The sequence below is a fragment of the Gadus macrocephalus genome, chromosome 7, assembly GCF_031168955.1.
Source record: "Gadus macrocephalus chromosome 7, ASM3116895v1".
Taxonomy (NCBI): domain Eukaryota; kingdom Metazoa; phylum Chordata; class Actinopteri; order Gadiformes; family Gadidae; genus Gadus; species Gadus macrocephalus.
The window spans coordinates 18,964,815-18,985,548 of record NC_082388.1 but is presented as its reverse complement, the minus strand read 5'-3'; the positions used below and the strand labels follow the sequence as shown (position 1 = coordinate 18,985,548).

Sequence of the window (20,734 nt, the reverse complement as noted above, 5' to 3'; positions counted from 1 at the left end):
CTACAGGGTGGGCTCTAGCCACGAGACCGTGTTGCTCGCTTGTGATGGGGCTTGTAATCCAGCTCAGCGCTTGGAGGAGAGCGCTCGTATACCAGGACACAGGTATAACAAGAAAGATGGATTTCCTCATCCAGTAAGAACGGATTTCTTTCCGCGTATCACATGTTGGGAATATTATGTGATGAGAGGACCGGTTACCGTTTTCTTTAGTTGTTGTGTTTATGGTGCTGCTTAAGCGGGAAAGAAAGAAGAAGTGACCGAGCAATAACCGCCGCGTGTGCTCTCATATCTGAGCCGGTTGCTGGTGACCCTTTCACGGACTATCCCAGGAATTTACCCGGACCGGGAAAAAGTTGTCGTCCGGGATGTTTCACATGAACTACTCGATCCCCCGACGGCTGTGATGCTGCGCGTGGTCCGCTCGTGGGACTTAAATCCACCCATAGAATCTATGGAGAGTTTATAAACTGCACGTTTTCATTCATTTTTTTTTATTGTGTGGATATATATCGTTCCGGGCACGGTCTATGTTCCCCACTGCGCTTCTTTGAAGAGAGTCAGCTTCATGGACAAACCTAGGGCGATGGAGCATCGCCCGGTGCTGGTCATCCTACTTGTTTTATTGGGGTTCTCAACTTTGACATATGGTAAGTAAGTTTGATGAGCCATGGGCTGACTCTTAGCCTGGTGTTTGCACGGATTGAGCCCAGTGTTTGGGTTCGGTGTTATGTTAAAGCAAAGCCTTTTTTTTTTTTTATTGCATATTTCATTATTAACAATAATGAATGCCATTGTACCCTTTTTCAGAATCGCGTTAATTTACCTAAAGAAATACATGTTGGAGATTTGGGCTCGCTGAGGGTTCTGCGTCATTACGCATTCAATTCGTTCCCATCTCGAATTGGTGTGCTTTGAAATTAGGTTCCTGTTCATCATGCATTGTAGGAATCGAGAACACAGTCAAGCGGTTACAGCGGTTGCGCTAGGCCTATGTAAACTGCGTGCGTGTAACGTGCCAGTTCACGCATAGTTTGCATCATTGCGGTTCCACAAAGTTGCGCCTATTCAACCTTTTCCAAAATAATAGTATACATTTACTTGACGTATTGTATTTCTTTGTCATACCATTCTGTATATATATTTTTTTAATTAATGGGCGATTCTTTGATTTTTATGCAGATTTAGGCCTATTAAAATGGAAATTGTTTATTCGTGAACTTAACCAAATGTATTACTACTTTTTTTTTTTTAATCAAGTGGAACGTAACACGCCTTTAAACACTAGCTCATTTATTAATCCGTGTTTTCTGTGCGGGCATAGCATCTGTAAAATGACTCCATCACTAACTCCAGATGCTCCTTTTAGGGCTACAGACGCTGAATAAAACCCACTTATTAAGAACTATCGGCCCATTTCGTATAACTTCCACATGACCGAATTGTCTTTACTTTCTTTCAGAATGTGCAGATAATCTACTTCTGGAAGGCCTAGATATATCAGTCCAAAAAAAAAGTGTACCCATCATTATCATGATAACTTATAATAACATCCTCAAGTCAGCCCCTAAATCCTACATTCACTCATCCCCTCTCCCCCTATGGCTGACAAGCCCCCTTTTATCCGGGCATGGTGTCTTGTTTCATGGGACTGGAGCTCGGGCTGTTGTGTCAGTAAGAGGACACCCCGGCCTACACTGTCACTGTCAGTCAGCCCCGTCATCATGTGTCACTCCAGCGGTCCCCGGTAGTTTAGTCCTTGTGAACGTCTGTCAATGGGCCCTGTGTTTGCTCCGCGCTACACTTTAAAGGCGAATCTGCTTCAAAACAGCTGTCCGCTTTCCCATGGGTTTTCCGCTGACGGCCAGCCTCCAGATCAAATAGCCATGCACGGCTAAGCCTCCCCCTCCCGCGCCCCCCCCCCCCCCCCCCTCCAACCTTCACGCTAATTACAGTCAGCGGGCCCGTAACGACCTCACCTTAAGGACCCGTTTCCTTGAGGGGGAAGGTGGAGGTCTTGGGTGGGTGTGCTCTGTGACTAAAGTAGCGTTAACCATAGCCAGAGGACTTCATCTCGATTCTGTGCAGTGGGGACGCCTGTTAGCTGTTAGCATGATGAGATGATTTGAGCCGTTGCCTCAACTTCTGTCACACTGCCTGGGGGAGATGACACAGCAGAGCTGGTTTGTCCGTTGACAACTTAATAAATGCACTAGCCTTGTGACTCAGTCGCTCCTATGGTATTAAACCATGTGTATACTACTACGCAGTGACCGTTTGGGTTGGGATTCCATCATTCCCAGTTAGACATGCGTATTACGCTCACTACACAGTGGTTACTGGTCGTAATGCCTTTAGGTGAGCACCACACCTGGCACTCGTCGCATTTGAGCCTTCCACAGAATGTTTACTCCAGATGTTGGACCCTGGTTTAACAGCACAGTGTTGTGCACTTTAACAGCCTTATATTTAGCTCCAAATAACGAGCAGTTGCTGCTCACAACATGAATACACAAGTAAGCAAGGTATTTCAAATGGGCTGAGCGTGAGCCGAGGGCTGGGTTTCCATGACAATATAGGTGTTCACATGGTCCTCAAATGTATAGTGGAATGCAATGAGAGAGAGAGAGAGAGAGAGAGAGAGAGAGAGAGAGAGAGAGAGAGAGAGAGAGAGAGAGAGAGAGAGAGAGAGAGAGAGAGAGAGAGAGAGAGAGAGAGAGAGAGAGAGAGAGAGAGAGAGAGAGAGAGAGAGAGAGAGAGGACTGACTGGTAATGCATACGACCACCAATGTATTCATATACGCGTCCCCAAGCCGTCTCTTTCTCTTTTGGTTGTTGTGATTGGATCTCCCCACAGAGATTTTAATGCCGCACGTAAACATAATTGTAGAGGGCCTGTCAATCCTCAGAGCTGCCCGATGCATTCTGATGAGGCCTGAATGTCAAGTGGGGGGGGGGGGGGAACAAGATGCAAAGAAGAGGGATTGAGCAGACAAACAGGAGGACAGAGTCGTTTACGGGAGGACAAACAGGCACACGCCTTTTTCCAGCACGACACTCCTCACCTCACCCACCTGTCGGCCCATCTGTTGTTCAGCAATCGATCAAGCTGCCAATAACGTAGCTCTGAGTCTGAACCCTTTGCCGCGAATACGCTGCAGTCATCCCGGTTCCTTGGCTAGTCATCGAGTGGCCCGCCTAGCTCGATACCGAATGAGTGGCGGAAGTACCCTTGGAACAGGTGTGAAGCATTTAAGTATTATTTTGTTGTTGTTGTTTTTTTCACCGTCGAAAAGAAAAGAAAGGGCTGACCTTGTTGCTATTTTCACAAAGTGATTAGTCAGGCGTCAGTGGCTTAAATGGCCCGGGAAGGAATCAATTAAGAAAAACATTCAAGTCAGACAGTGAAGTACCCGGCTTGTTACACAACGGTTCCTCCCTGTGTGTACGGCAGCAATCTGAGCAGTGCTTGTGTGTTCAGTATTTTTCTTCACATCCATTTACCTAATCAACCATGCTGGGGGACAATTAAAGTATGCTTCTTTGCCATTTGGCTCCGATATAAAGAAAAGGAACTAGGCTTAAATTCTTAATGCATATCATATCGTATCCTTTTTATCGGCTACCAGCCGAGCACATAACAATGAATCACCATTACAGCCGTTTCACAACACAAACATTTGCAAAGGGATGCGCCTTCTTAACACTACTTAGTACTTATCCAGCGGCAACACCAACCATGAGAGGTCAGCCATGGCTCTCAGCTGCACAAACTTGGCATAGGAACTATTGAAAAGTGGTTGCAGACAGCATAGGGAGACTCTGGGGTCTGATTATGGGGTCTCCATAATGTCAACCCCCCACCTCCTCCTCCTCCACCACCACCTACGTGGCCCGTGGCTGTAGACAGATGGATGGCCCGGAGCATTAGTAACACTATTTTTTTCGGTGGTTAGGGGGGTAGAGGACGGGATGGTGGGGTTATGACCCCTTCCAGTCTGTCAATGCACTGAAATAGATTTGTAGCTGGGTTAATCAAAGGGGACTCTGTCTGGTCGGACTGCTACAACAAAGTCACTGTGGTTGTGGTGGCGGGGTGGCGGACATCACCCTTGAGCTGTTTAACAGGCCGTGAGGAGTATGTTTTTTGGTGGGTGGGCGGGTGCTCTGAAAAACAGTGACAGAAATACAGGCCCATACAGTTTTTTTGTTATTCGATTTGCTGGAAGATAAGCCACCACACAGCTGTATTGTATCCTTGGTAAATAAAGGACACTATTTTATACAGAAGCGAGGAGGTGTCCACTGCAATCCCAGTGTGCAGAGTCACCACCACTGTTTCTCGTTCTGCAAGTACAGTAAATGTAACTCTAGGTGGACAGGTTTGACAGTTTCCAATAAAACAGCTTGTCTGTTTCCTTATATATTGTGCATTACAGCAAAGTCATGGGTTGTTAATGTCTACTGTTTGTGTGCGTGTCTGTTTATGTGTGTGTGTGTGTGTGTGTGTGTGTGTGTGTGTGTGTGTGTGTGTGTGTGTGTGTGTGTGTGTGTGTGTGTGTGTGTGTGTGTGTGTGTGTGTGTGTGTGTGTTTGCGCGTGTGCCCATGTGTGTATTTGTGTGCGTTTGTGTGACACACACAGGTTGGCCAGAAATAGCAGGTCTACTTGAAATGTGCCCACTGCATGAGTTGAAAGATACAAGTGCAGTTCAGGGTGGAACAGAGATGCACAACCCACGTACATAATATTTGTCATACTTATGTTACCTCACAATATCCCGCTTTCCCATCGCCGTTGATATGTGATCGCAGCCTGTGATGCAGGCACGACTAGCCTCTTGCTATCCAACAGAGAGAATGGAATACATACATGGCAGTGCTTTGCAGATCTTGATTAAGTGTTTTGGGTGCATTCTGCACATTAAAATGTTTTTAACCAACATTCATTATCTAAATACCCTTGATATGGCTTTTTTTGGAACAGACTACTTTTTAATGACGGTGCTCAAAACATGTTGTTGTGCGTATGTGTGTGTGTGTGTGTGTGTGTGTCTGTGTGTCTGTGTGTCTGTGTGTCTGTGTGTCCATCTGATTAAGGCTCCAGAAAACGTTTCCTAAACGTCTGCCTCCCAACTCTTTTTGCCAAAGCAAAGGGCGTACTAGCCCTTAGTGTGTGTGTGTGTGTGTGTGTGTGTGTGTGTGTGTGTGTGTGTGTGTGTGTGTGTGTGTGTGTGTGTGTGTGTGTGTGTGTGTGTGTGTGTGTGTGTTTATTATAGTGAGAAAAGTTTAGTTTCTAATTCACATCAAGCCAGAGACAGAACCCGCAGTGCCATCACATCAAAGCCATAGCCAAATGTGCTGTCATGGTTGATCATGTTAGGGTTTTGGTTGAATTGGTCGTAATGTTTGGCGCATGGGAAGCTTGGTTTGAGGAAATAAATTCACTATTAATGGATGATTTTCAGCCATATCCGGTTGATTTTGGATGAGTGCCGATGTGATAGGGATGGAGGGAGATGTGGACAGCAGTTGTGCCGATTTAAATAGCTGTCTTTCAAACTGGGAGGACTGTCCTTTTCTCCACTGAAAAGCCCATTACTCGATACCTATTGTTTTGCATGGGGAGAAATGTTGTGAATAACTTGGTGAGAAGGCGGTTCAGATTGACCCTTTTTTGGTAATTGATTCTAAGAAAAAATGTGTTTGTGTGTTGAAGCGGGTGGTAGGAGGAGGAGACCGCTTTCTGTTTGACAATTGACAGCCAGGTAGGCCACAATAGCATAGTGCTTTTCTGATCAGCAAAAATAGTGCTTTTGGCTACGCTGTAATTAAGCTTATTTTCACCAATATTCTCACGTAGGACTGCTGCATAGACGTCAGTAGCTATTGATCCAAGGCACGGCTTCCTTAGTGCGAGGGTAGGCCTGCTTTCAATTATCACAAAGAAAACCCGAAAGAAATAACACAGGAACTATGTGGGTGACTGATCACTTTAAATAAAACATTGCTGCCAGTTCTATTAATGTTGATAAAATGACCGACCACTTATTAAATATATTTTACCTCTAAAACCATTAACCCGAGATCCTGGGGAGAAACCTAGGACCTTTCATTAATATACCAGTTAGTTTGAAGTCATTGTCGGTCTTGCCAATTCACGCTCTGTACGGAAGGAGTGCAGAGCAAGAATTCATACACTGTTGTAGTATCCGAATAAATACTAACAAATATACAAATGGTTATTAATCAAGCATGTCTACAAAACTGTATTTGAATTCCCTAGTCACTATATTTCATTTAACAAACCCTTTTTTTCTCTTTCTTAATGAAAGACTAAATCAAACATGTACACTCTAGTGGACTCCCGTTACAAGTTACAGTTCCTGTAGGGCATCGCCATCGCTGGTGTGATTCTGGGTCTGATCTAGATTCTAGACTGATAGTGCTAATCTAGATTGAATGTGTGTGTGTGTGTGTGTGTGTGTGTGTGTGTGTGTGTGTGTGTGTGTGTGTGTGTGTGTGTGTGTGTGTGGGTGTGTGTGTGTGTGCGCGTGCGTGTGCGTGCGTGCGTGCGCGTGCGTGTGCGTGTGCGTGCGTACACATGCACAAGCGTGCACGAGTATCCGAGACGCATGAGTGGCTGAGTACAGATCTACTAAAATCGAATTCTGCATTATGCTATTAGCGTGGGCTGCGTCTGTGGAACAGGAAGCCAATGGCATTTCCCTCCATTCCCCCGCCATGGTGGTCCACCCTAAAGCCCAGCGGCCGGGGTACCCTGGCAGACTCAAGGAATCCCTCCGGCTAAAACTGCTACTACCACCTCTGTACTTTCGTTATCTTTCCAGCAATCAATAATTGTTCGGGGAAACACCTGAATCCACAGGCACCGGTGAGACGGAGATGTACATCTATATATATATGCCTTTCTCTGTGTAGTTCGGTCACTTCGGTTCAGCATATGGTTCGGCCATGGGCTAAGATGTTTGGCCTAGTTTACGTTTTTTTTCTTTTCAGTTTTTGGGGAGTTTTTTTCTCTTTTCTCTTTACCCGTCTCTTCCGGCCTTATCAGATGATCAGAAACTCACAGCCAAATGCACTCTATACATCCTCTATACAAATGGCATACATTCTCAGACTTTTCTCCTTGTTTATTTTTGAAAAAACATTTCCATCAAACAGTGGCAGTAAAACAACCTCCCTTTAGGCCAGACCGGAAGTTGAAGTGGTCAAGTTCCAGTGGTTGGATTTAAAGAACTATGGGCTAGAAGTCACAGCCATACCAAGTATTGAGTTCATGCATGGTGCTTTGTAGAAGGCAACATCGGCTTGCCTACTGACCTACCAAATGAAAATAAAATGAGGGCAGATTGAAAGAGAGGAACATTCATATGCAGATTTCTGAAGGTTGAGTCCACAGCCAAAATCTCCATGAAAAAAGACCCTTTAAGTCTCTTCTTGACTTGGATCTAAATCAAGTCAACCTTTACAAAAATAAACATCATTTTGGGATTCATGGTTTGTACTACGGCGCAAGTTAAAAAATAATTATCTACTATGGCTGCCTCCCTGAAAGCGTGCCCTGAATCATCTGGGTGTGTCAGTCTGAGAGACCGTACCTCTTTAGAGGGTGTCACAAAGAGCTATAATTATTTTTTTATAAGAATTTTTATGAAGCTGTTATTGAAACATCGTCTACTGCCTTGAGCCCTCCCCCCACGTATAAATAGAAAAAAGGAAAAAAAAAAGATAGTAAACTCTGTTGGCCATGAAACCACTGATTGCCCCAGGAGACGCGCGATTAAAAAAAGGATCCAAAAACATCCAATTTCCTTTAGGAAAGTTGACCCTGCCTTTTTAGACGGTTAGCATCGGCAGGGGCTCCATTAACAAGCCCCCAAGCTTTTTACGGCCGACAGTTTGTATTCTCATGCGAGCGCCTCGTTCTGTTGTCCCCACAGGGTCAAGGAGTGGGAGGGCCACAGTGAAAACACTTCAGCCTGCTTCTCCCTCTCCGCTTCACATTTAACTTTGAATGCTCGCATTCACAAATCAATTCCCCGGCTCCGGGTCAGGAATCGAGAAAGGCAGAATTGGAGAGTGGGAGGGGAGGGTTGGCGAAGCCGTAAAACAACAAATTCCTCAAGGGGGAGGCCGGGCTTCCTGAAAAGAATTGTAGATGAAGGTAAAATAGGAATAAGAAAGTTGGTCAGGTTTTCTTTTGATGGTCTTTGGCCTCCCCCCCCCCATGCCACTGTCCTGTTGGAGATTATAGAAGCTCTCGGCATTCGTTGCTGGCTGATACTTACTGACCAGAGGTTCATTTATCTTCCAGCTGTGGTTGTTAGCGGGGTGAAGTTCTGTTTGGTAGGGATTGCTGGGAGAAGGTGGCGGTTATCTTCAACGGGGGGCGCACAGGAGATGAAGGAAGCGAGGGACTTTACTTTCATTGAAACGGCTAAGATGGAGCTTGGCTAAAGCTTTTCTCTACTCAACTACAATCCACCACACAATGATAAGGTTTTCCCTTCTTACGATATTCAGCCTCCTCACTCTTTCAAGGTAAAAGCGTGGAGTTGTGTCCTTACTGGGACTGGAGATAGAGCTGATGTGCCTGTAGGGTGAGGCAGCGGAGAAAGCTGCCAATTCTTGAGTTGTTGTCCTCATAAGACATTCGCTGTCTGGTTTAGGGCTGTGTGTAAAACTGGATTCTGGAATAATCCGCCACTCATACTTTCACTCTCGATTGGGTGTTGCAGTAGTATGTCGACCGACAAAGTACTTTGCATGAAGGAAATATCCACCATGGCTGCGGTGAAGATAAAAGAGAGGAAGAGAAAACACTGCACACCGAAAAATTATTCATGGTGTATTTTTATCGGTAATCAATGAGCCAGCTCTGCCAGTCAACTCTAACCAAAGTCAATTGTGGTGCTTGATTGTGCTCTCAAACGCACTTAGACTCATTAAGCCTTTTCCAAACAGGGCAAATTTTAATGGGTATTGAAATTCAAAAGTATAGTATTTGTTGGGACGAGACTCAGAAAACATTGTCTGAAAACATCTGCATAATTCAGACTACGATCAGAGCTCTGACCATGTCACTCCATCAGAAGTGGCAGATGTTTTTGTAAAACCCGTTTTTTTTTAATCTTTAAATCCTTATCTTTACTACCCTTCTAAAGGGATAAATTGTGTGATTTATTACTCATTTAGGGATCAGGGCCTTTTAATTTCAGTCGGAGGGTTATCTGCTTGACCGATGACGGTAAACCGCTTTGTGCTTCAGACGGTGTTCAAGTGATGTAAATGCCACGCGTACACGGCCTTAACGTGTCAGTATAGTATACAGCTTTTGCGTTTCAAAGCACCCCAATGTGGCTGCCTTTGATGTCGTCTAGACTCATTAACAAATCGACGTAGACCCTGTCCCTCCACAAAGCAAAGGCAGCAGGCTACCTACCCTTCTCGACAAGCCTTTTTACTTGGACCATGTGCCAGACTATGGGCTGGATATTAAAGGGTGCTATGGTGATTTGTGGTGCAAGTTGGGCAATGTGCTGTCATCCCCTCGCTTCTCCAGAGGATGTAAATCTGCTTAGGGATGAAAGCCCACTTGTGCCCAGCCCACTGTCTGTGTGTATGTGCGTGCGTGTTCAGTGAAATAGGGCTGGGGGAGCTGGCAGGGAGCCATTGGAGATCAGCAGGAGTAGATCTCCTCTTGTCTTACAACAGGGCAGGGCAGGCCAGGGCACGACACTTGTCGGTTTGTAGCCGATAGATTGCGGGTAATGGGAGGAAGGGGTGAAGGATGGTTATGCTTCAGAGATTTTCTGCCCCCCATCACACCAGAGGGCGAGCCTTGGAAACAGACAAAACTGCAAACTCATGTTCCATTTGCTGTGGCATATGCGTGTGTCCCCCCCCCCCCCCCCCCCGTTCAGACAGATTTCCAGCAGAGGCCCATGTTGGGCAAATCAGAACTTTTTTTTAATCTAAAATGGGTCTTGTTTGATACGCTGCCTATACAGAGGAGCCCTCTGTATAGTGAAATAGCCCTATGAGGGAGCCATTGCGGCATTTTCATAATAAACCAAGATGGCTGCCGCTGATGTGTCCCACGTTTCATTGCTCTGATGGGTAGTAGGTCTATCAAATTGCGTCCAGAGGCATTTTGGTCTGCGCCCGTAGATAACGCCTTTTGGAAATTGAAAATAAACGGAGAGAGGTTCCACACTAATACACATTTTCGAATTGGTCTGGCAAAGTCAGGCGGGTTGTATAAAAAAATATGTAAAGAAGGTTGGGTTCAATTGATAATTCACCTTTTTATGTTTCCACGCTTGGCCTGTCCGGATTCTGCTTGAGTGTGAGAAAATCCAAACTACCCCCGCGGTTTCATTAGCTCACACGCTAGCTCTGACGCCGGTCCTGCCCTGCTGTAGGCTGCACCACAGGGTGGAAGCTAACGGGCCCCGAGGGGCTCCAGACAGGCCCATTAAACATCTCCCCGGTTTGAAGGCAACCGTTCTCATCCTCCAGACTGTCTGCGCCGTCGTTGGTCTGCTTCGCTTTCACTTTCACCACGCAGCGTATTACCACTTGGTTTTGAAGCAGGAGGGTGCGAGCTGCGTGAATCACTTCACATGAGTAATGGTTTTATGTGTATAAAAATCTGATGAGGGGGGATACAGATGAGATGTATTTTAGTGTGGAGATACTGAGTACAAAGCTGTTGATCGGTGCAACATCAGGGATGGGATGGGGAGAGTACGTGTGTTTACTCCAGTGTGAGCCCAAACTGTGCGACAGTATGACCGTGTTACATAACACGGTCATATTTCCCAGAGCTGCGTGCCGAGTCTACCACTCAGAGGTTTGGACGATATTTCTCACCCCCTCGCACCAAGGTGGTCTCTCCCTGTTAGAAAGCTCTACAGCTCAACGTTTCCACGTGGCTCGTTCCCAGCCGTGATGTCTGTAACATTTATGAGTCAGCTCTGAAAGGGCTGTGCCCTGCTGTGTTCTCAACCGTGGCACAAGTCTTTGTCGAGACGCCCAGGGTCGGGCCATGATACATATGTCTCCTGAAAGCTATTTTGATGAACACGATGTGACCCATTCTGGGTCTGTGGCAGGGCTGCTCCACATGGAGCCCTGGAGCGCTGGAAAGCACTTAACAAAACCATGACCATGATGATGCTAATTTGTATTCATATTCTTCCTGAGGAAGGGATCGTCTCGTGGTTTGGGTTAAGGGTATTTGAATCCTAGAACAAATCGACCAGGCATCCTTAAGCAAGATGCCTGACTCCTACCTTCTCACTCATAACTATGTATCTAATATGTGTTGTTTATTCATTTACAGCGCTTTGGATACGATACAGAGCCGATAGAAAACCCAACCAAGAATCATCCGAGGTACCTCTCGCGGTGTGGTGTAGTGTCGAGTTAGGGGTGGTGCAAATCAGTTGCGTCGGAGACAGGAACATTGGCTGTAAAGATTACCCCAGCGCTCCGGTGCCATCATTAGCTTTGAATGTCTTTTCGGAGCCTCTGTTGTGTCACACACAATTTTATGACAGCCGGGGTTGCCCTGTGGCAGATTTACCGCTTGCTTGCCTGGTTTTAGATGAGGCTATATTTTGCTGCCGCCGCCTGTGACATTATAACACAAATAAATTCAGAGTTTAGAGAGAAAAAGATAAAACTTGGAAACGGAACAAACACAATAATAAAGAACGACTAAATGTGACTGAAATACATAAACGTTCACAAATTGTGTGCATTGATTCCCTTAATCGGCTAATTTACATTTCACTTGGTTTTTGTTTTGGTTGAAAGGATCACACACTTTGTTTGTTTCTGAAACAAAATCAGGTATGCAAAAAACAGGCTCAGTCATATAAAATAAATTAGCAGTTTGTTTCAGACAAATTAAAAATAATTATAGGAGAAAAATAAATAAGGAGCCAGCAAAAAGCAAAGCTGAGTGTGTCCGAAGCCCCAGCAGTCTGAATACCCTCTTCAGTCGGTTGGTTTTCATTCACAGCAACGGCCATTTCCTCCCAGTCTGATCTTCCTATTTCCATGTCTTTGAAAATCGCATTGTATTTGATAGCAGAGAAACCCCCTGGAAGCTGCTTTAATGTCAGCCCATCAGCAAGCAGCACTTATCTTAGCTTCCCCATCTCCCCATGTCCTTAATGGCCACCGAGATGAAGCCGTCCTTTTTCTATTTATTATCCCCCTTTGAGTGAAGGGCGTGGGAGCCAGCGGGTGTGACCCCAGCCCCCTCCTCTCTGTCCGTAATCAGCTGTTATCAGAAAAAGCTTGAACCTTCGAACTTTACTCTCACACCTTCACCTGGGGGGGAGGAAAATGCCTCCTGTTGAATTCCCCCATCTGGGATTGAAGTGAAATTGGCATGTTGAACGAGCAGGAAGGAGTTTGGTGGTCTGTCCTTCAACTGTGTGTGTGTGTGTGTGTGTGTGTGTGTGTGTGTGTGTGTGTGTGTGTGTGTGTGTGTGTGCGTGTGCGTGCGCCTGTGCATGCACGTGACGGCACATGCATGCATGAGAGTGACAGACCAAGGGAGTGAAATAGAAAAAAAAAGACAGTCAGAGTGTGAAATGTGTAACCCTATAAGCTACGATAATAACGAGCGCAGCATACCAAATCTGCTACTCCTCAAAACACCAGTGTGAGAGGCTCATCTCACGTTGTATTTTCCTAAACCATTCTCCTCCTACGGTGGGATTTTCTGTGTCTTTGGCCCCGTGTTGCTTCGGCTATAGAATTATGGCTCTCCATACATATTTGTGCAGATAACACACTGTCATTCAAAATGAAAGAGTAAAAAGGGTGGAGAAAGAAAAGCAATTTCCGTCCCCCTCTCTCTATGTTCTCTCAGGTCCTTATTTTCTGACTGCTATTTAAAATGAAAATAAATAAAACACTTTTCAGCCCCCGATGTGTTGTGACCGGGGGACTCTGAAGCATAGCAACGGCTTCACACTGCAGATACCATCTAAATTCTAAATGAATCAATATATTTTCATCAAATGCATGCAAAAGTATAAACATTTATTTTAAACAATGTACACACCGAGGTGCAAAAATACTTCACACCTCTGCCGAAGCGAGTTTCGATTGAAGTTTACTCTGCGTTTTCCAATGTAAACAATTGAACGTCTCCAAACAATCCTAGCTCATCTCCCGTGCCCCTCTCTGATTAGAGTGCATCTGCACCGCGAGATGAATGTGTGTGTTTTTGAAAGGCTCTGCATATAGAGCGTGTCATTCCCGACGTCCGCTCGATTTACACATTGAATGCATCCCCAGAAGCAGCCACATTTCATGCCCCTGTCACTGGGAACATGTTGTGCTGTGTGTGTGTGTGTGTGTGTGTGTGTGTGTGTGTGTGTGTGTGTGTGTGTGTGTGTGTGTGTGTGTGTGTGTGTGTGTGTGTGTGTGTGTGTGTGTGTGTGTTTATTCCTGCGTCGCCTTTGGCGGAAGATGAAAACCATGGGGAAGAGAGCAGAAGAGAATCCAAATCTCTATGCCAATGTTTTTTAATGTTGCTCTATCCATTTATTGCCGGAGCCGCCCACTTGCTTCTTTACAGTCCGTGGTGGCTTGAATGTTAAAAAGGACTCTGAGGATTTGGACGCTTTAGTCCATCTTTAGTCTCTCCTTCTCCCACACAAGTACAAGGCCGCACTTTTTTTTCTTGCAGCCATTGAACCTTTCGTTTTACAGCCTGTAAATATACCCTTTGTAAGATACCTCCGCTCTTCGTGCGGCTGTTTTTTTGCTTGTGCCTTGCCGTCACACAATGGTAAATGCTTAACAACACAAAGCAGTAACCAAGCAGAACCAACAGAGCTCGGTGTGTGTCAGCTCCTCATCACAGATGTTCTTTGTTTTAGCAGTAACCCCCTTCACTGTTAATCAGACGTTTACGTGGCGATGCCGGCATTGCAGATGTGGTAACAGGGTGTGGAATCCCACTCTTGTCTAGTCCAATTTTTCCAATTATCAACTGCGTAGCGTCTCAAATTCCCAAAGATCGCATCTCTATCATCACCCATGCATCCATAATCCAGCTCTGGATGAAATGACTTTGACGAACATAACAGTTAACTAACCTCCCTTATCCCCCCCCCTCCCCTCCCTCCCTCCCTCCCTCCCTCACCCTCTCGTCCTCCCCCAGGATCTCGTCCCCGACTGGAGGACGCGGCGCCCCGCGTCGTGGAGCACCCGTCCGACCTGATCGTGTCCAAGGGCGAGCCGGCCACCCTCAACTGCAAGGCGGAGGGCCGGCCGTCGCCAATGGTGGAGTGGTACAAGGACGGCGAGCGCGTGGAGACGGACCGCGAGGACCCGCGCTCGCACCGCATGCTGCTGCCCAGCGGCTCGCTCTTCTTCCTGCGCATCGTGCACGGCCGCCGCAGCAAGCCCGACGAGGGCGTGTACGTGTGCGTGGCGCGCAACTACCTGGGCGAGGCGGTGAGCCGCAACGCCTCGCTGGAGGTGGCAAGTGAGTGGACCGCCGTTTTTGCTCTTTGTAGTCTGATCGAGCGATGGATTCGGGGAATGGATGTCGGTGCCGCTGTGTTCTCTGCGTTCTGTTTGTCGTCTTGCGATTATTGAAGCATTCGTAAAGAGTGTCCTTCTACTTTCTCGTATATATATCTTGTGTTCATGGAGACCAGATTGTTTGACACAATTAGACGATTTGTTGAGTAAGTGGTTAGACGGTGAGCAGACATAAATTGGGGTGATATGGACGTATAACCTTGCTGTTATGTGTTTTGTGTGTGTGCGGGTGTGTTTCTGTGCATGCACTTGTATGCCATGTAAACCATGTGAATTCAAGAGAAGGCAATTACATGGGGTGAATTGAAAAGCACTACACAATTCTATGTGGATATACTTTTTTTTTTTTAATATATATTGGATTTGAATTGTTTTTTTACTGTAGATGCTGCCACGTTATTCCTAGCGATCATTCTTAGAGAGATGTTTTTAAGATACATAGTTAGAACGAAAACAGTGATACAAGGACATACTGAAACATTCCTTCGGTAGAAGTTTGGCTCAGAGGCACAGAAATTGCCCGGTGCTGGTATCATGTATCGGCATTGTTTCTGCAGTCTTTCACTTGCAGGGCTGAAAACCTAGTCTTTCTTCAGACATACTGCACCACCGGTAAAAAACACCCCAAGCAACACTCCTCCTTATCTTGACATTATTTGGCAGCGTTGACCCCCAACCGAGGTGTCAAATCACATGGCACCTTCCATCTAGCTTCCCCACACACACTACAGCTCCCAACCCCCATCCCCTTGCCGACCACAACAACTCACCCCGTTCAGATATTCTCAACTTCACACTGCTACCATGTGAGTTCAAAATATGTGATTATTGTATCTATGTTTTTGAAGTGAACGTTTCAACCAGCAAATAATGAGTTAAAGGATAGTGGTGCTAAAACACAGTGGAAGAGAAAATTCTAAATAAAACCTGAGTTGCTCAGTCAAATACACTCATAAACACTATTAGGGCCAATTGGCAGGAGATGCAATTGTGCAGAGAAAGTATGTTATTTTGGCGACAATGAAGTCTTCTTAACACGGACCATATGGTACAACACCTATCTTCCACTCCTCCTCCATCACCTTTCCCTGGCGCTGTACACACTTTAAACTTTAGCCATTCCAGGAATTCTTCATTGCACTAACACAATCCAGCTGGATAAGGTAAGACGGGGGGAAAAAATAAAACAAAAAATGAGAAAATAGTGAAACTCTAGACTTTCAGACACCTTCAGGCCAGACGTTGAGTTTTCGCTGAAGGGCTCGCACCTAACTTAATAACCAGACTGAATTCCCCTGACTACTTCTACCAGAAAGATGGAGGAAAGCACCACATAAATCATTCTCTTTGCTCTGCCAACCACTCAGAGCTGTGCGGTGACCGGCCGCTAAAACCGAGACCGCGGCTCAAAGAGAATCAAGAAGCGGCCCCGGTACTCACCTGGCCCCTTCGCTCTTTATTTGCTAACAGACTCAGTACGGGGTCATTATAAGATAATGGCTTGGTTTGGAAACTGAATGTTGGTGGAGGAGTGAAACTGCGTTATGCTTTTACCCGGCTCACCGTCCATGAGTCCACAGGATTAGGATAACGTCTCTTATTTTTCTGTGCCCATGTTATTTCCTGCCCCTTACCTACTTAGAAAATCAAATGCGCTCGTCACCCAGGCTGCTTATGCTTCCAAGGGTGCTCCGATTCTGGTTGCGTTATTGCTGCGTGAGCCTCTAGGATATTACGTGCTTTAAGAAGCAGAGCATGAAATCTCTCAGGAGGAGATTTTACACTGTACCCTATGCGCTATAGGCTACAGGAGCTCACATTAAGGCGTCACCATTGGAGAGGAGATCATGGTATTTTCAAGGCACTGTCCACCTAGTTTATCCATCAAGTATTTCTATGATGATTGCGTATTTTTATTCTTCAGCCACGTAGCTTTCCGCCTTCTCAATGAACGACACCATGTTCCTCGGGGAAACAGCATGCATACACACATGCCAAGACACACCAAAATGGGTTCCTATCATTATCAATATAACCCCCCTGCATGCACACACACCCTCGCTCTCTCACTCGCTCACTCACTCTCCTACCCACTCACCCACCAACTCACTCACAGATCCATGCCACTCACCCACCCACCCACTCACTCATTCATTCCCTCACCCACTCACCCACCAACTCACTCACAGACCCATTCCATTCACAAAGCCACCCACTTACGCGCCCACCCACCCACTCACTCATTCATTCCCTCACCCACTTAACCACTCACTCACTCGCTATATCCCTCAACCATCCCTCGTTCATTCTCGTCCTCGCTTGCTCACTCATTCCCTCACTCACCCCCTCATTCATTCACTCACTCCTTCACAAACTCGCACAAGCAAGCTGCAGCATGGCCATGCAGGCCTCTGCTACCTTCTAGCTCTGCTGGCTCTTGGAACAGAGGGAGGGTGGGGAGGGGAGTCGGGTGGGGAGGGGAGTCGGGTGGGGAGGGGAGTCGGGTGGAGAGGGGAGTCGGGTGGGGAGGGGAGTCGGGTGGAGAGGGGAGTCGGGTGGAGAGGGGAGTCGGGTGGGGAGGGGAGGTGGGTGGGGAGGGGAGTCGGGTGGGGAGGGGAGTCGGGTGGAGAGGGGAGTCGGGTGGAGAGGGGAGTCGGGTGGGGAGGGGAGGTGGGTGGAGAGGGGAGTCGGGTGGGGAGGGGAGTCGGGTGGAGAGGGGAGTCGGGTGGAGAGGGGAGTCGGGTGGAGAGGGGAGGTGGGGTTACCATGGTACAAACACCAACATGTGCCAACGTCATCTTAATGCCAACTCTTTGGCTTGTGCCGCTGGGGGCCAGAGATAACACAACAGACCTCAGCCGTGTGAGTGTGTGTGTGTGTGTGTGTGTGTGCGTGTGTGTGTGCGTGTGTGTCTGCACCAGTCTGCAGGGGGGTGCTCTTTGTAGCTGGGTGTCACTCTGCTACCCAGCTGGTGGCTTGAATGCATATAGGGCTAATAGGCAGGTGCACGCGTGTATGTGTATGTGTGTGTGTGTGTGTGTGTGTGTGTGTGTGTGTGGATGTGCATGTTTGGGTGTGTGGGTGTGCATTTGGCACGTGCACGTGTGCCAGCACACAGTGGGTTTAGCAGCTAGGGGGTTCAAAAGGCTTAACCCTTTACAGTTCCATCTGCTGCTGGCGCAGGAGACTAGCAGGCAGCCACGGTAGCACACAGGACCACCACGACCAGCACAGCGACAGTATGGAGGCGTGTGTTTATGTGTGTGTGTGTTTGCGACTGTGTGTGTGTGTGTGTGTGTGCTGGGGGCATTGTGTGAATTGAATTGCGAAGTGAAGAAGAGTCTTGGTATTTGATTGAGAGTGCAGGATTTTAAAGTTCAATATCTGAAGAGCTTTCGCTTCTTTCATCTTCTGTGTGTGTGTGTGTGTGTGTGTGTGTGTGTGTGTGTGTGTGTGTGTGTGTGTGTGTGTGTGTGTGTGTGTGTGTGTGTGTGTGTGTGTGTGTGTGTGTGTGTGTGTGTGTGTGTGTGTGAGAAATAATGATAGAAGGGCAATTAAATATTTAGGGGTTTGAATCATCGTTCTATCTTTTGAGGGATTCAAATGTAGTATACTGTGTGGCCTGAAGTCTAAGATGATTAAATAGTCAATTTGCACCACAGGTCTGCTGATAGGACTTTATGTTCATTTTCAGTTTTATTACTCGTTAATTATGAGTCAATCTTTAAAATTGTTGACTTTTGTTGAGTAAATATGCCATTATTCCAGCGTCAATGGGAACCCTTTCTTTTCGCAGTTACATCAAAGGTACTGCTCTCTCAGCTCTGTCTTGCCAACAAAGTGCAAGCTCTCAGTGGCTAACAATAAGTAAATCATTGAACACAACATACCGGAATGGATATGGTAATCTGTCACCTGAAGCACATCAAGAATATACACATATCCCCCCCTGCCACCCCCTTCCCTGCCCAAACCACACTTTAGTGTCAAGTAAGGCCTGGACGACGTGTGACATAAAACCCCTGTTTTGAACACTAATTTAGTGCGGGGGGAATGCGTGGGCGAGGAAAGCGATTGCGCTCATTAGAGAACAATGGAAGCGTTGCGTGAGCCCTGACCGAGACAGGGCCCGCGCCTCAGGACCGAGACGGGGTCGTTGTGGGTTTGACATTCAGATATAGCTCTCCGTCTCTGGGGCTCGGCTCGCTTTGTCCGCCTGGTTTTATACCTCTGGCAGGCAGGGTACTTTATGGCAGCCACAGCAACCATGCCGCCTCCCTGCCGACAGACTTTATGGCTCATGAATATTCACGACGGCCAACGGGGTGGGGGGGGAAATGGGACCGCTGTGTCTTTCTGAGGGGGGGGGGGGGGGGGGGGGTTTAAACAGAATGAACTGTTTGTCTGTCTGTCTGTCTGTCTGTCTGTCTGTCTGTCTGTCTGTCTGTCTGTCTGTCTGTCTGTCTGTGGATGGGGGTTCTTTGTGTGAAAGCCTTAACAACGCCTCCCTAAAGGCTGTCCCGAACACCCCCCCCCCCCCCCCCCCCCCCCCCCTCAGCAACCCAACCACTCTGCACCACCCACCCCCACCCTTGAAGGTTATGGGGAGGTCACTGCTTGGAGGTTCAACGTGTCAGCTGCTGGAATGCTGAGAATGAACAGGTGAGGGAGGAGGGGGGGGGGGGGGGTGGTGCAAGGGGTAGCTTGTATCCAGCTGAGACCCCCTACGTTTTCTGCCTGTGTATTAATTTGTGTGTGTGTGTGTGTGTGTGTGTGTGTGTGTGTGTGTGTGTGTGTGTGTGTGTGTGTGTGTGTGTGTGTGTGTGTGTGTGTGTGTGTGTGTGTGTGTGTGTGTGTGTGAATGCCTACGTGTGGCACATCATGCTCGTCAGTGGGAGGAAAATAACAGCTGAAGTGCACAGTCCCAGGCAAATTGTCCTTTTTCTGACACACATGCAAACAGGCATTCGCTCACACACACGCATACACACGCGCACACACACACACACACACTCACACACACAAACACCTGTCACACCTGATCACGGAGACAGCGGGCGGAGAAATGGATTTCAGGGTTTATGGATTTGGTGGAAATGGGAAAAAGGATTTGAGGTTTGGGCTTGGCGGTTGGGTGAGAATCCCCATTCTACTGCCACAGATTGCTGGCTGCCATCCCCCCTCTCTCTCTCTCTCCCTCTATCTCTCTCCCTCTCTCTCTCTGTCCCCACACCTGTAATTAACCTCCACCAGTCAGGACACCCAAGGTCTCTGTGATACATGCTGCGGTGTACAGTGGTGCCAGATTCTGCCCATTTGCGTTCTCTCTCTCTGCGGAAAAAACAAATAGTACTAGTACCGTTTGTGCTATCAGTCCATGGTCATGACTTCTAAGAAGGGAAGTGGGAACACTAAGAGATTATTTGTCAAATAATGTCAGGTAAAAGTATAGCTGGAATACACTGAACACGTTGAGGTTTGGTAAACAACCAGTCCTTGGATTGTAGAGTCTATGACTAGGCCATCTTTGACCAGACTTTGTTGTTTACTTCTGCGCGTTTCCCACTAATCTCTTTGCGGGGTCTTTGGAAAGAAAATGCTCTTCTCACATATGTTCTTTTATCTTTCTGTCTGGTCATGTCCATATGTCATGTCTGTAAGTCTGTCTGTCTGTCTGTCCGTCTGTCTGTCTGTTTATCCGATGATTTTTATCCCTTCTTTCCTCCCTCCTTCCAAGCCTCCCTACATTCTATCCTTCCATCCTTCCTTCCTCCCTTCCCTCCTTTCCTTCAATCAATCCTTCCATCCTTCCATCCTTTCTTCCTTTCTTCCATCCATCCTTCCGTCCTTCCTTCCTCCCTGTCTTCCTTCCCTCCTTCCTTACATTCATCCTTCTTTTCTCCCTTCCTCCTTTCCTTCCATCGCTCCTTCATTCCATCCTTCCTCCCTCCGTCCTTCTCCCTCCCTCCCTTCTGTCCTTTATCCCTCCCTCCCTCCCTCCCTCCCTCCTTTCCTCCTTCCCTTCCTCCCTTCCTTCCTTTCTCCCCTACCTCCTTCCTTCCTTCCTATCATGAAGTGTGTGTTTGTGTGTGTGTGCCCATGCTTCACTAAAGGGATTGTAAAGTCCAATTAGCT

The 20,734-nt window shown here is 47.1% G+C and overlaps 1 protein-coding gene across 1 annotated transcript in view; it reads left to right on the top strand.

Annotated features, from left to right (window-relative positions):
* The window catches only part of robo3 (roundabout, axon guidance receptor, homolog 3 (Drosophila)), a 96,045-nt gene that overhangs the window by 43,585 nt on the left and 31,726 nt on the right, over positions 1–20,734 (top strand). Inside the window, exon 2 of the mRNA XM_060056485.1 lies at positions 14,214–14,645. Coding sequence (XP_059912468.1) covers positions 14,214–14,645 — 432 coding nt within the window. The remainder of the gene's footprint in view (positions 1–14,213; positions 14,646–20,734) is intronic.